Genomic DNA, 15,459 nt, shown 5'->3' with positions numbered 1-15,459 from the left:
AATGCATCATCACCAGTCAAAAGGTTATGGAAACGTCTGAGATAAGTAACCATTCAAAGGCTGTATCTGCAATAAACAAATCCATGCCCCAGTGGACAATTTTCAAAAGAACCAGAACTTCACTGTAATTTTTCAATATATTCACTGTTCTAGAATGTGTCACATACCAGTCAGAACTGAACAATGACACCACAGTCCTGAATGCAAATTAACACAGTAACAAAAACAGAACTGTGGAAAAAAAAAATCCAAGCCTTTTGTGTCTCTGCTCAATCGTTACAAACACCAAGGAGTTCGGCAGAGTATCTGAGGAGAGCAACCTACCTCCTCTTCCTCCTTCATATGAGGAAGGAAATCCCTCGTAAAGGCTTCCAATCTCTCCTTCAGTTGTTTCGCATAGTTTAGCTGTTCGTATTCATTCTGTAACAAATGCAAAGATTTAACTACTATCTTGTCCATTCACAGGTTCACTAAACAAACATCTCGAGGTAAAGCCTATGTAACGCAGTTTGCTGTATTTCTTAGTAAAAGCACATCAACTTACAAAGTTTGATAACAATCTGACAGTCTGCACTGACCTGTTGCCATGCAGAACAAAGCATTCCACTCCCACTCGATGGCAGTTTATTTTGTTATCAGATATGAATTAGCTTGTCTAAACACATTTTTACTTCGAAGCGAAGACTGAAGCCTGCCAATCTACACCCTAACCCAAAGTTCAAAGCAGTTACAGGCTAATCCAAGCATTTGCATGTTTTGCCTAAGCATACACGTAGTATAATGGCAACGTGGAACAGACAGATTTCACTTAAGTTATTCCACAGTTCTAGAATCAAAATTACAGTAAGAATTCATAGTCATGTGTTTATATATATTTTTTTAATATATTAGTACATATTTACTTTTGAAATTGAAAGATCTTCAAAATAAGGACGTGACTTAAATGTTAAACATTGACCAACGTCATCTATCAAATTACTAGCTTGCTCTTTGTGCCAGTAACAGATTTGTTATATGGTCTGTCCAGTAATTGCAACATGCAGTTCCTCACAGTTCTTACAGCAAATGTTGTAAGATCTTCTTTTCAAGCTTCTACAAAGACACATTACTACACAAAAATCTTGTGCCAACAGTTAATCTAATCACACTCAAAAAAAAAAACATTTATCTAAAAGTTATTAAAAAATATTTATACAAGTAAATCAATATACGCAACAGAATAACATTAGCATCCTGTCCGAAAGTATATAAGTGTTAGTTTTCCCCTTTCCTTCATGTTCCTTCATTTTACAATTAATTAACAAACAAAAATTCAAGGTTTGATATTCACAGGGAAAAAGATATTTGTAGGATTCTCAGCTCAAACATTGCTTTAAACATCAGAAATAGCTGATTGATTAACCTTCCTATTTCTCTTACTGAAAACCTCAACGTGTGCACTAGAAATGCAAAGTGAAATAGCAAACTATTAATACACTGTAATGCCTAGAACTGAAGAAGTGACAGTTGTGCTATCTGCCCCAGAGAAACAACACAGCAGAATTAAGTTGAACTCCTCTTCAGCATGGCATGGAGCTGCAACAAGGGAGGCTCAGGCTGGCTGTTAGGAAAAGGTCTGGCACCAGAGGGTGGCTGGGTACTGGAATACGCTCCCCAGCACACAGCCCTGAGCTGCCACAGTGCAGTCAGCGTTTGGACTCTAAGATATCTCCAATTATGCAGAGTGTAGACTTCTCTAGAATCCTAAAGAGAGTTTTTAATAGAATTTTAATAACTGCAGTGAATGGCAAAAGAATCTGGGTTTGTGACTGGAAAGTCTTCACTACTTTATCACAGATGCTTCGTTACTTTTAATTTATTTGTAGAGAAAATTATGAAGTTGAGGCAAATGAACATAGTCGTAGCACACTGCCTTAGGACAAGTTCTTGTTGGTCTATTTACCTTTACGTTCTTTAGCCCTTTCTCAAAAAGGCTGAGCATCTCGGAGAGCTTGTTGTCTGAGTGCACATTGTACACCGTCCGGCTGCGTTGCTGAAGCAAACCAATGATGCACTCATTTTCAATCTGCTCGTGCATCTTAAATTCCTTGAATGTGGCATACAGAGATTGCAGAAGAGCCCGAAAATCATTGTTGTTGGAGAAGTTGGTCTTGGACAGCTAGAATAAAGGAAAGCCCACAAAAATCAGTGAAGATCATACCGAAGTCAAATTAAATCATTTGGACAGGTATTTCTTTGTTGGTCCCATTACTTTCAACAGAAAAACTGAAAACCCTGTCTTATAAAAGAGAACATGTAATAATGAGAAGTGAGCGTTCAACTCAAACAACTCATTTCAAAGATATCAAAAGTGAGGGTAATGAACCCTATGGAAGCTTCAAATTTTCAAGCACAGATGAAAATCAGATTCAAGTACATATATGTAGGAATATACAAACTAGTTTTCCATTTTAATAGGAAACTTTCCCATAATTTATTTCATTACTGCAACAAAATATAATTTAGGACAACATCTTCCAGAAGTGGGCAGAACACCGACACTTGAAACATTGCACAAGTCACATTAATATGATTTCTGTGAGTAATTTATAACATCCGTCACTATTTCAACCTTCGCGCCTGACCTGCAATTTCATTTTGATTTGTTACTAGGAGCTGACAAGAACTCCATGCAAAACCCTTCTAGAACTTTCAAGAACTCATACATGAAAGTCATACATCATGGGTTTTCCTCTTACTATTCATTAAAACAGTCAACCATCCACATCCAATTCTTAATTCCCCAAAATAAGTTACCGAAACAGTTTTACTACAGTGTGGTGCTTTGTAAATAAGGTTTCAGTCATGTAAGGGGTTTAACTGCAATTCTCTGACTTCTAATGACAACTACCTGTTTCCCAGCAGAAGCTCTGGAAGAAAAATAAAATAAAATATATATATATATAAAATAAAAAAAATAAAAAGATCAAGCCTCAGAAACATTACAACAAACTAATGACAAAGATAACCACAGAAGTTTAACAACGCAGTTGTGAATAAAAGCAGTAAAGCAAGTTTTGAGAAGAGTTTCTAAGTTTCCAAAATTCAGCTTACATCTAACCATGCAAATTCCAATGGCAACTGCCTCATTCCATGTGAATAAACAGAACGTAGGACGCTGCCTAAGCAGAATGATAACTTCTTTTAAAGCAAATTATCGTTGAAGGAAGAAGGTAATTACAGCATTAGTTTGAGGAAGCAGTAAAATCAGTTGTACTTAAGAAACATAAACCAGTCTTGTGAAACTCTGTAAAATTTCCTGGTAGAAATCAGTGCAATCTCCCCAGGTTGGTAGCTAACTGAAAGACTCAGCTCTGCTCCCACGCATACTTGTTGCACGTGTGGGTGCATGGCTCATTACGGACTACCCATAAGGAAGGCCTGATCTTACCAAGCACTCACAAAGTAAAATCAGCCGTTAGAAAAGGTTTGCCATGGACCAGGAACCAAGAGAGGAAGACAGCACGAAGATCCAAGTAACACAGCAATCCATTTTTACATGCATACAAACGGTCACCACTGGTAACATTTTCAGACTACAATTTCCTTTGGTGGATGTCAAATCAGTATGGAAAAATACCATATTGTGTGTAACAGTATACAAGAATAAGCACTCTAAAACTGCAAATATTTTCACTTAGTTCAGACAACATGTCACTGAAGCATTCAGAAGTGGTTTTGTTTACAATAATTCCAGAAAAAAAGGGTTTTTGTAGAAATGGAAATGAGAAATATGTTCACATATAATACTTGCATACCTCAAATATGGCCATAAAATCCACAGGTCTAAAACAACACCTACCATTTGTGTATTTAAGAAACACAAAACAAATGCACTTATTCATTCTGACGCTGCACTGTCCCTTCCCGGCAACCAGCAGCAACGCAACTGAAATGCACTGGACATCTGCCAAGCACTTACACAACTGGCAGGCAGCAGCGCCCACTGTGCACTACATGAACAGCTGCCATTAAGAGAACACATTTATTTTGCTTCGATTCAGATGAGAAATAGGACAATATTAAGGTTGTTTGGGGTTTTTTTTAGTATCTTTTAGAGCAAATACTGACAGGTCGGGATCAACTCATTAATTATGCACTGTGTTTGGATCTGAAGCTCGAGTTGTTGTGCACACAAAAATGGGAAAGACCTTGGCTCCTCTTCCCATTTCGGTTCTCCACTTCAGAGAACGCAACACACAGAGCACAGGCACCAGATGAAACTGCAGGCTACGCTTTCCACACTGACAAAAGTCACAGAATCATCGAATCACAGAAGCCGTAGAGTTGGAAAGGACCTTTAAAGGTCATCTAGTCCAGCTCCCCTGCAATGGAAAGGGACAGAAGACACACAGGAATACTCCTCACTTTCAACCACTTATCATTCAGGCTTCAGCAATGATGCAGTTTGCTTTCTAATCCAGCATTTGTCAGTGACTGCTCACTGAATCCATAAGGTTCCACAATACCTGGAGTCAGCTCCAAGGACCCTCTTTCCCAAGAATCCCATTTGCAGCCAAACACCTGGCATTCTGATTGATGTAAAAACTGAAACAAGACTGATGAAGTGTATAACCTGAAGATCAGAGAAAATACATATTCTGACATTGTTTAGAAGAAATTACAAATCTTGTTCTGATACAAAATGGTATCGTCATCCTCCTGACTCAAATCTTTTCAGCACTCAACACTTCCAATCTTTACTGACCATCATCAGCAAATTTTGAACAAAGAACCCATCTGGGCATTCAATTTCAGTACTTCTATCACAAACTCACTGTTACAGTAACCACCGTAACACGAAATACTTGCATGCTAACCTCTGCTACTGCTGCTCCCTGTAGATACCTAAAAGATCAGAAACCACGAAAAAGATACTGAAACTTAGTGTTTAGTGTCTGTATTTGAATCAGCAACTGGTAGATTAAAAAGGTCAGATGAAGCTGAGGAAAACTGGCTTTTCAGAGGACGGGTAGCCTAGCAACGAAGTCACTCTGTTAGATCTGTAATTTCATTAGTGGGACTGATGAAGTCTTATGATGGGCACCAAGACTATTAGCAGAGGGCAGCTGCTCCACTCCAAGGTCCGCTCTTCTACACAAGAGCACAACCAATGCAGTAGTCCAGTAGTACAAAAAGGAAACCACCTGCCCAAACTCGGATGGACAGTTCTAGGGGCACCACAAGATCAAGGAGATGGACTGCGCTGTATTTATCAACTGGTAAAAATATGAAGTGTAGCATGAGTGATACCCGAGCAGACTTCAAACACGCAGCGCTAAACTCACAATCACAGCTGTAGGTATTAGAAAGGTGCAGGAGCTCATTGTTTGAACATAACACTTTCCAAAGGACAATTCCACATTTCAAAGTCTTACACAGAGCCTACAGCACGACTGCTTTTGTTCGTAATGCACACTAATTCAAGAGCAGCATCACAGATTCTAAAAGAGAAAATCCCCAGGGGTCCCCCAGGAGTTTGTGACATTTAAGAATTACATACTGGAGCTTCAGAAACCAATAAACAGCCTGAGCACCAAGCCAAACAACAGGAGGTCAGTCGCATCCCAAAGTCTGTCTGATACGCTTCACAGACCTGTGAAAGGAGTATACAAGCAGCCAGCAGCTGTTAAAACTAAATGGGATCTTTGTTTTAAACCCCTAAGGAGAGCTCTATCAAATTATCTATCACCTTTGTTTCACTTGAACTGTGGAGAGGCATCACTAATTTAAGGGCAGCAACGGTGCCAGTAGTGATGTGAAGTCACGTAACATACCAGATCAATTCCAACTAATGGTGTGACAGAGACAGGCATGCTGACACAAAACTGCTGTTCTCCTCTAGAGTTAGTTGTATCTAACATGCCAACACAATACCTGAAGTGAAGAGTTTAATAAAAATCAGAAATATAGACCTTCCCACAATGCTGAAAGAGCCGTGCGTTAAGATGATGATGAAGATTTAAACACATCCTGCCATCAATTCAATATCAGGTAGTTCTAACCATCCTTTGCAGAAAGGGACAGCAATGAATTAAGAAATCACTTGATGGACATCATTTTTTAAACCTCAAATCATTTATTTAAAGATGACCTACACTTGAAAAAGATCTCCGCACTTCAGACATTTTTAGGTGGGACCCAACTCCGCTGGCCTACAGAGCCACTGACATAGTGTATAGTGTACATTTCTGTACAGAAAGGCAGCAAACAATTCCTCTTCCTTACTGTTAGCTATCACTTCAGTTTTGTGCTTCAAGAACAAGATGACAATACTAGCAAGCTTAACAGCGAGGAAACCCTACATTCACTGAGTTCACTTTCTACGTCACTTCATTTCATTATCATCTGAAACAGAGCTATTTCTAGGCATAGTGGATGGATGCTGTGAACAAATAAATAAGCTGAAGACTGCTTCAACTGCACAGCAGTTCAGTCACTGAACAAAATATAGCATTTAGTTCCTTTCAGGAACTTCTTCCTTAAGAACTCCCCAGCATGCAACCAACAGGCAAGGAGAAAGTACCTTGCAGAATAAGAACTACCACCCCACTCTTAGATCACTGGTTTAAATAGAAAAAAAACAAAAAGAAACACCAGCATTTTTACAGCAGAAAAGTACTGGGGGGAAAAAAGACAACATGGCATCCCCAGTCAGTCGTGCTTCACTCATATTTTTAAGCATTAGCACTTACATCACAGCACTAACACTCAGAACATAGAAACATGGATGCTGCAGAGATTAACTCAATTTTATGAGCAAGTAAACTGGGGGAACAAAGATTAGAACAAGGTGTGTCTGCATCAATACCAAGAGCATGCAGTTTCACACTGCACTTAATCCGCTGTAAATTAGAGGGTGGGACAGATGAAGACACACCTGGAAGCAGCAGCCCTGCCGTGGCTTCCAGCTGCACATTCCTAGCCCTTCCCTGGAATATTCTCTGGCAATTACACAGCTGCAGGACAAACCCAATCAGTTTACCCATCCAAGAAGCTGCACCTTTTTAGCAGGTTCGTTTTTCACCTGCTCAGAGTGGCAGTCTGCAGCAGCATCCAGCCACAAAGTCTGTCCTTAGACTCAGTCAGTGCTGTCCCCAAGGAAGACAGAACCGCTGAGGCAGCCTACCAAGATCACTGCACTCTCAACATCACCTGATCACTGGCTTATTCCTTATGCAGAGGCGCATGACGTGAACTGTAAGATAATTAGCTAAACTACTTCATGATCCAGCTTTTCACATATATAAAGCCTTCAATCAGAGCAGTAATACAGGTTTTATTACCCAGGGTCCATCTCTTGCCTGTAGGTCAATCCAAAATAATGACAATTACTAAGGCAGACAGGACAGGATCTGGCCCAGCCCAAGGAAAAACAAAAGAAATACCAAACTTTCAGAAGCCCGGCTGACTTGTTCTGTATAATCCTGTCCTCTATATAAACTCATCAGCTGTTCTGTAGCAGAACTACAGTCTTGAAAGAGGTTTTGAGGAAACAGTATTAACACAAGGATCTTGTAACAAAAGTCTTTTTTTCCTGCTGAGAGCACAGCCAACAGGGCATGTAGTTTTGTACTCTGTATTTTGAGAGTCTGAGGTCAAGCTGATAAAGGCCAGGCATAAGAGCATAGCAGAGGTTGAAAAAAATGCAGTATTTCCATTTGTGCCAAGGTCTTTCACCTCCCTCTCGTACTGCATCCACAGTCAATTTCATGAAAGGAACATGAGCAGAAAGTTTTGGAATCACAAGCACTCTCCACACTGATCTGTAACTGCACAGAACTGACTGCATCAGAATTTTCAAGGAGGCAGCTGCTACAGTGCCACATCTCCTCAGAGACTCAGGCAGAGAACCCAGCTTGGGAAGCAAAGAGAAAGTCAGCTTAACTTTCACTATCATGTGGTTTCCACAAGAAGTTACCAGAGGTTTGCAGAGAAGAAACCAAAGAAACATTAAAGTCCAGTAAAGATATGAAACGAGGAACTCTTACAAAAGCATGAGGAACACTTGCAATGACACTGCTATTCTAGAGGTACGGAACAGGATTTCTCATATACATGCGACGTGCCTTAGAAGATTTCTTTCCTACCTTATACTCTTATATTGGTAGATTCTTAATAAGACATTGCTTTTTGTCCTTCTGTCAGGAAGTATCTAAAGTCCAAAGAGCAAATCAAAGGTTTAAGCTCTCTCTCCTCCCTCCCCCTCCCCAAACACTCTCTAGCTGCAGTAACTCACAAATGACAAACAGCAAAAACACCTTTGTCTCCCTGTGCTATACTCACTGCGATTCCCAGTGAACAGTGGAAAAATTTATTTTGGACTCTAAATGTAAACAAAAAGAGCCAGAAGCCTCTGAAGAATTACAGCTTATACTCTATTTATTTAGTTGTTTCAGAAATGACCACACACATCCCCAGGTAACCACATAACCCCTATATATACACACCAGTTACAGTCTCAAGCTTCTTAGAAGGCATCAGGTGGGCTTTTTTTTGTTTGCTTGTTTTTTACATTTTTTGTTTTGTTGGTTTTGTGCCACAAAATAGGAAATTAATAAATGGTTTCTTAAGAAAGAAAAAGGCAAAAGTGTCTTATTATTGCTGTGCACAGCAGGCTGGAAAAAAGCACAAAACATTGTAGCTACATGTGAAGACTTGAACAGAAAACTTTTTTCCCCCCCTGCTATTCAAAGGCAAAAGTAGGGGCTGAGACCAGAAAAAGTCTGGTGTAAGAAAAAGCCTAGGGATATGTTTTTAGGAAAGCAAAAAAGAGAGACAAGGCAGTGAAACATCCAGTAATAAAGAGCTAGAAGGTTTGTGGTACTTACAATTGTCCTGACAAGAGGGCTGAAATGGTTACGCAGACCTGAAAAGACTCACACACTTATCTCCCATTCCATACACCCTCTGGCACTTCACTTAAAATGTGTTTAACAGCAGTCATTTAAAACACAGTTGTTTCCAGATTCACCTTGAGAATACTCTTCTGTGTGAAAAATTAGTCCAAAGCTGCAACTTCCCAGTAGGTGTAGTGGGAAGTTACTGAATTATTGAGAATCTAAAGCTAAAATGGAAAGAGGACTGGTGGAGTCTCTGATGAGGAACTCAGAGGCATGGACAGCAAGCTGCTCACACATCTCTGGACAGGGAGGCTTAATTCCATCCCATCTAGGAAGAAGGAAGGCATTTCCTCCCACTTTCTGTCTGGGAGGATGACAAAACAGTTGATCATTTGCATCTTATTAACACTACCGATCCTCATTAGCCGTTTACTCATGCTAAATCTAGGTAGAGTGAAAGCAGGTCCTTGATGCATCAAAACATTAATTGGTAATAACCAAATACTACAACTTTTTAAATCAACACACTCATATTTGAACAAGCAGTAAAAAAACTAACGACAATGTTTGGAAACACTGAAAAGATATTTCAGAAGTAAACCAAAAGTTTACGATCTTTTTTTTAAGTAGAAACAGACCTATTTTCATGGAAGAGTTTTTCTGTTCTTCAGGGCATCAAGCAAAAAATACTTGTGACTTGAAAGCAGGAAGTCAAAACGTTCAGTGTTTCTTTTTTCAGATTCACTCTGTCATAAAAGCTGTTGTCATAACCTGGTCCACCTAATTCCCCAATCAGTGCTTTACAATAATAAATCTGCTTAATTTAGGGGTATTTTTCACTCTTCACACAGTTCATCTGTAGTATTCTTGTTGTAATAGCATAAATTTTAGCACTTAAAACCTGTTTGTTCACTTGAGCAGAGTGGAAAGCTTGCAGCAGAGAAATGATTGAAGCTCAGAAAGCACATTTATCAGCATTTCAATAGCTCTAAAGGTGAAAGATATTTGTATTATCAAAAGAAATAATTATCAGGAAACAAAAGGAAGTTTTTAGCTAGATGAATTTTAAGAAAAGAATCCTTTGAGTAGCAGAATAGGGCTTAGAACACAAATAATGCTCAGCCATAAGTACCAGAGGACAAAAAAAGAACAGTGAAAGACTTTACATATGCTTAGATTAAAGTAAATACCATTACATACACCTAAATATAATATTTAACAGGAATGTCCCAAATACTACAATGGCAAAATGTAATGTCATATTTACTTTAGTCTTCACAAAGAAGTTAATGAAGTTATTAATTTCATGAATTAGGACAAAACATTTATGGCAATTAGTTTGCAAGGAGTGTGAAGAACAGGCAAGAAAAAGAAGTACTCGTTAAATATTTATACAAGTTCAATCAGAGCAAGTCAGCAGAACATGACAAAAATTCTCTGGAAGAACTAGCCAAAGTAATTACTGTATCACTAGAAACAACTGCAGAGATTGTCTGTAGAAAGTTGAAATTACAGAAGCCTGAAGTTAGGCTAACATAAAAATGACCTCTGATGCATCTGACCCAACACCCAAGGTTGCACAATACAGCTGAGTTATTAACACAGAAGTTCAATGGACAGCCCTTTTCCCTCCTCCCACACTGACAAGCCCGTTCCGGGCTCGGCTGACCTCTCAGGAGCCACCTGTTCTCCATCACCTCTCACTCCTGTGCCCAGCTGCTCACCAAGGGGCCAGGAGGGTGTTCACAGCAATCCACCCTCACAGAAGCAGCCAGCCATTACAGCCACGCTGAAGTCTCACACTGATTTTTGTGAGGTAGGCATAAAGACTTCAGATACAGTTATCAAAAGCCAACACAGCATTACAGGATTCAGAGCATAACTTTTCATCCTACTTCCTCTCCCCCCCTCTATCCCCCCCCCAAAAAAAAAAATGTACTGGGTAATTTATCACGTTCATCTCAGCAAGGTCTGAACTCCTGCTTAAGACAGCACACTCTTCAGCTGCAGTAACACCACGACAGAACCATGAGTACAAATCCCATAGAGGTGTTCTCATCTGTGATAGGCACAGCCAAAATTATATTCAAAGTGTGCACCAGAGTCTGCTGCTGGAGCAGCCCTGAGCTTGAAGCTAATAAAGAAACATTCAGCCATTGTTTAGAAAATATAATCTGATTTCCTTTTGATAAGACAACCAAACTACTTAAGAGGAAGACGATACAACGCATGTTACAGGCCGTGATTTCTCTTAAGGCTTTTTGATATTTTCTTGTTTTACAGCCTTCCAACAAACTCCAGAAAACCACACGCTGTGTCACACACTGGGCAACAGTGATCTCAAATCATACCTATCAATGTTCCCAGCTAAACTAGAATGGGATTTCTAAGACACAGTCAGCTGAAATCTCCACTGTCTCACAACAGATACGGTACTTTCAGCTACAGCATGAAAAGCAGGAAAGCCAGTAAAGTAACAACCTGCAAGCAGTGCATGCTGTGGTTTTGGAAACACAATGTGTACTGCAACAACAGACATGGTCTCTACTGGATGCAGATAGATGGACTTGGGTCAGTGCAAACTACTACATCCCAGAGATAAATTACTCTCATGAGACTAACGAAAGGAAATTCAAGTGCCAGTCTTCAGGAAAGCATAGCGATACATGAAGTTCAAAGCCACTATGCAACTGTTAGAAAAAAGACTGCAGAGTAACATCCAACACCAGCTCAACTCACGGACAGCAGTGATTCATCTTGCACAACCGATTTCAGGAAAAAGTAGGTATCATTAGGCAGAGGTTTCACAGCAGCTTAAGCCAACCTCACTGCTGGCTGCCACAGTCCCACCCTCTGCCTCACATGGGCTTCAGGACTCATCTGGCAGTTCAGTATCAGCAGAAAAATTACCCTGCTTGAAAAAAGAAATTGTTTTCAACCAGCATAAAACCACAGTGAGTCACTTCAAGCACTGATGGGAACAAGACAGGCACACACTTACGAGCAGCACCAGTCAGGTACAGCTTCAGCTGCCACTGGAAGCCATTCAGGCACCCCCACAAAAACAAACACTGCGGTACAGAATGCATGACCTATGCCATACAGTGCGGTGGATATTTACTCAGGTCAGAAAACAGGTAACCAAGATGGAGGGTGTGACTACAGTATCTCACTAGAGATGAGAAAACACTGCTCTATTTGTAGCAAAGATGATGTCAGGCGTTATGAAACCATTTCAACTATACAATCTACACCAGCACTCAGCTCCCTGCAGGGCGTACACTCTCACAGGACTCACCAGAGCACATGACAGGTCTGACGGTTTTATGGGTTTCCTTACAAAACAGAACTTTGGTTATTCTTGCTAATTAAGTCCATGGTACAACGTACAACGCAGCTGAAATACATCTGACGACGCAGCAAAGGCACGCACAGATCTCTGCTACCAACAAATAAGAGAATGGGATAACTTTCCAGACACATCAAACTTCTTACACGTCCGATTCACTTTTCTGTCACACGCTGAATTCTGGAAAACCAAACCAAACTGTGTCTCAGTCCTAAGGCATTATTTAGGTACCTGCATACTCTACCTATTAGTAATCTTACAGATAATTCACTGAAAAGCACAGATGCACCCAACTCACCCTTAACATTTGGTGGAATAAGACGCTGACTGATAACAGCTATATTGCAGTACACAGGAACACTGCCTGAAGAACAGCACACAATATAAAATTCACAAAACTCAAGACCCCTCAAGGATAATCTGAATTTATGAAGAAAACAGCTTTACAGATTATAATTAAGACGTAAGCAGAACTAATGTCTTATCTAATTACAGCATCTCGGTCACACAAAGGAAGTCAAACAGCTCACAGATTTTTTCCTGATACAGATTAATTCAAACAGTGGGGTCATGGGCCAGGCATAGCTTCACATTCCAAAACAGGGCTAAAGGATGCAAAAATTGATGCTTGTAAAATAAATTAATAGATGAATCCTCATCCACATTCATGCTTACACTTATTTCAGGGAAAAGGAAACAAGCAAGCACACTCCTACACGAAAAGAATTAGAAAATGAGATTACCTTTGTTGCAGACTAAGCAGTTTTAACCAACTTGTTAGCACTTACAAAAACTAACCTTCTTGCCCATTTAGTTTTACTTTTAGGAAAGCATGGTAAACTTGATTACAACTTTGTGGAATGTTCAAAGCAACAGAAATACACATCTAGGGAACAGGAAAAAAAAAAAAAAACCAACAAGGAGTATCAGCAAATGTCTACAATATTGGGCAGTCCTGACAGCAACATGGTTTGCACCCTGGTAAGGGGTGGGGTGAAGAGTCCCATTTGTCACAGAATGGCCTGGGTTGGAAGGGACCTCAAGGATCATGAACCCCCAACTGCCCTGCTCTAGGCAGGGCCACTAACCTCCACATTTCATACTAGACCAGGCTGCCCAGGGCCCCATCCAATCTGGCCTTGAACACCTCCAAGGACGGACAGGGCACCCACAACCTCTCTGGGCAGCCTGTTCCAGCACCACAAAGAACCTCCTCCTGACATCCAAACTAAATCTTCCCTCCCTCAACTTAAAACCATTTCTCGTTGTCCTGTTGTTATCTACCCCCTCAAAGAGTTGATTCCTTCCTGTTTATAGGCTCCCTTTAGGTCACCCCGCAGCCTTCTTTATCCAGGCTGAACAAGCCCAGCTCCCTCAGCCTGTCTTCACAGGGGAGGTGCTCCAGTCCCCTGGTCACCTTCTTGGCTCTCCTCTGGATCCTCTCCCACAGGTGTCTTTCTTCTACTGGAGGCTCCAGATCTGGACACAGTACTCCAGATGGGGCCTCACAAGAGCCGAGTAGAGGGGGACAATCACCTCCCTGTCCCTGCTGGCCACCCCTCTTTTGATGAAGCCCAGGATACCATTTGCCTTCCGAGCTGCAAGGGCACATTGCTGGCTCACATTAAGTTTTTCATCCACCAGGACCCCCAGGTCCTTCACAGGGCTGCACTCAAGGACCGTTCTTTCCAATCTGTATGGATGCCTGGGATTCCTCCAGCCCAAGTGCAAAACCTTGCACTTTGCTATGATGATTTGTATATTAAGTGTCTGCTTCCTTGTCTAAAAGCTACTACGGTACAGCAGCATAAACTTTCAGGCAGACAAAAAAAAAACAAACAAAAAAACCCACAAAACTCAGCAGCACTCAGAGCAAAAAGGCAAAGTCGAACTGCTCTCCCGGCCTTCCCCGCAGCCCTCCTGCAGAGCTCAGCCAGCAGAGCAGAAAGCTGCCGGCACTCAGCGAAGCGAAGGAGCTCAGCGGAGGACCGCGCGGAAGCCCGGCGAGGCACACGTGGAGCACTGCGGGAGGAGGCGAGGCCTGCTCACCCCGGTGCGGCAGCGGGCTGCCTCCACGTAGCCTCACCTTCATCCCAAACGCTGCCCGGCGCTTGAAACCATACAGAACAGCTGCCGGCCTGCGATGGAGGCACCGCTCCTGCAGGCGGGACCGCGGGCTCGCAAGTACCGCCCGAAGCTCCCATTACACGCGAAGTTCGCCTTGTAGGTGACGCACTGGGCTGCTGCCAGCCGCCTCGATGCTTTGTGCGCGCAGTGAAACCAGGAGCACGCACACGGCGCTGCCCGGGCATCCTCAGCCACTCGCAGATTAAAAACCCATCGAAACGAAGCGCTGCGTGCCGGCTGCCGGTGGGCGCGCTCACGGACACACGGACACACGGACACGGACACGCACAGGGCCGCTCCCGCCGCCCCCGCCCCACGGCCGGGCCCCTCCAAGCCACACAGCACGGCCCGCGGCGCGGCAGGCGGTGGGCGCTGCGGAGCGCGGAGGAGGGGCAGCGCAGGGCAGCCCGCGGCCGCTCCCCCTTACAGGCGCAGCGGGGCCGGCGCGCTGACAGCCGCGCACTCGCTCAATCTGCCCCTCCAAGGAGCGGGCTAAAGGCCGCCGCCGCTCCCGGCCCGCCCGCTCTCTACCTTGTCGCAGTAAAGCCCCACGAGCTGCTTCATCCGCCAGTGCGGAGCCGAGAAGACGTCCACCTCCTCAGGGAAGGGAGCCATGTTCTCCCCATAGAGCCCGGGCGCTGGCGGCACTAACGGCGGCGCTAACATCCGCCCCGCGCGTGCGCGGAGGGCGCCCCGCCGGGCCTGGCGCCACGTGACCGCAGCCGCCCCGCCAGCTCCGGCGCGGTTCGGGCGCGGTTGCTGGCGGCTGCGCTACGCGCGTGCGCGGTGACAGGCGGCGGCTGCTTCGAAGGCGAGGCGTTGCCTCATACGCCGCTTCGGGGCGGGTCGGTTTTGTCCTTGCACGGCGAGTTCCTCGTCGTTCGGCTGCGGGGCCTGGCTGGCGCCAGCTGCGCTTGAGGGCAGAGCGCCTGGTCTGTGTTTCCAGCCAGACCTGCTGTGCGCACAGCGGTTGACCAGAGCTGTGGAAGCGGCTCCAAGTGCTGCCGGGCTGCGCGGGCGCGCCGTGTGGCGGCTAGCTAGGGAGCCTGGCGCGCGTCTCACGTGCTGCAATCGGCGCTCCTTAAATCTACTGTTAAATAA

The 15,459-nt window shown here is 43.2% G+C and overlaps 1 protein-coding gene across 2 annotated transcripts in view; it reads right to left on the bottom strand.

The window, feature by feature from the left end:
* FBXL5 (F-box and leucine rich repeat protein 5) overlaps positions 1 to 15,091 on the bottom strand; it is a 33,677-nt gene extending 18,586 nt beyond the window's left edge. The window contains exons 1-3 of one of the 2 annotated variants that reach the window (XM_048941087.1): positions 14,890 to 15,091; positions 1,943 to 2,158; positions 325 to 420 (exon numbers count right to left, since the gene is read on the bottom strand). In XM_048941087.1, coding sequence (XP_048797044.1) covers positions 325 to 420; positions 1,943 to 2,158; positions 14,890 to 15,024 — 447 coding nt within the window. In that variant the 5' untranslated portion in view covers positions 15,025 to 15,091. Of the gene's footprint in view, positions 1 to 324; positions 421 to 578; positions 691 to 1,942; positions 2,159 to 14,889 lie in introns of those variants that run through there. The other variant, XM_048941088.1, reaches the window with a different exon arrangement.
* Between the last annotated feature and the right edge of the window lie 368 nt (positions 15,092 to 15,459).

This window comes from Lagopus muta, chromosome 4 (genome assembly GCF_023343835.1).
Source record: "Lagopus muta isolate bLagMut1 chromosome 4, bLagMut1 primary, whole genome shotgun sequence".
NCBI lineage: Eukaryota > Metazoa > Chordata > Aves > Galliformes > Phasianidae > Lagopus > Lagopus muta.
This window is presented reverse-complemented; position numbering and strand designations above follow the sequence as displayed.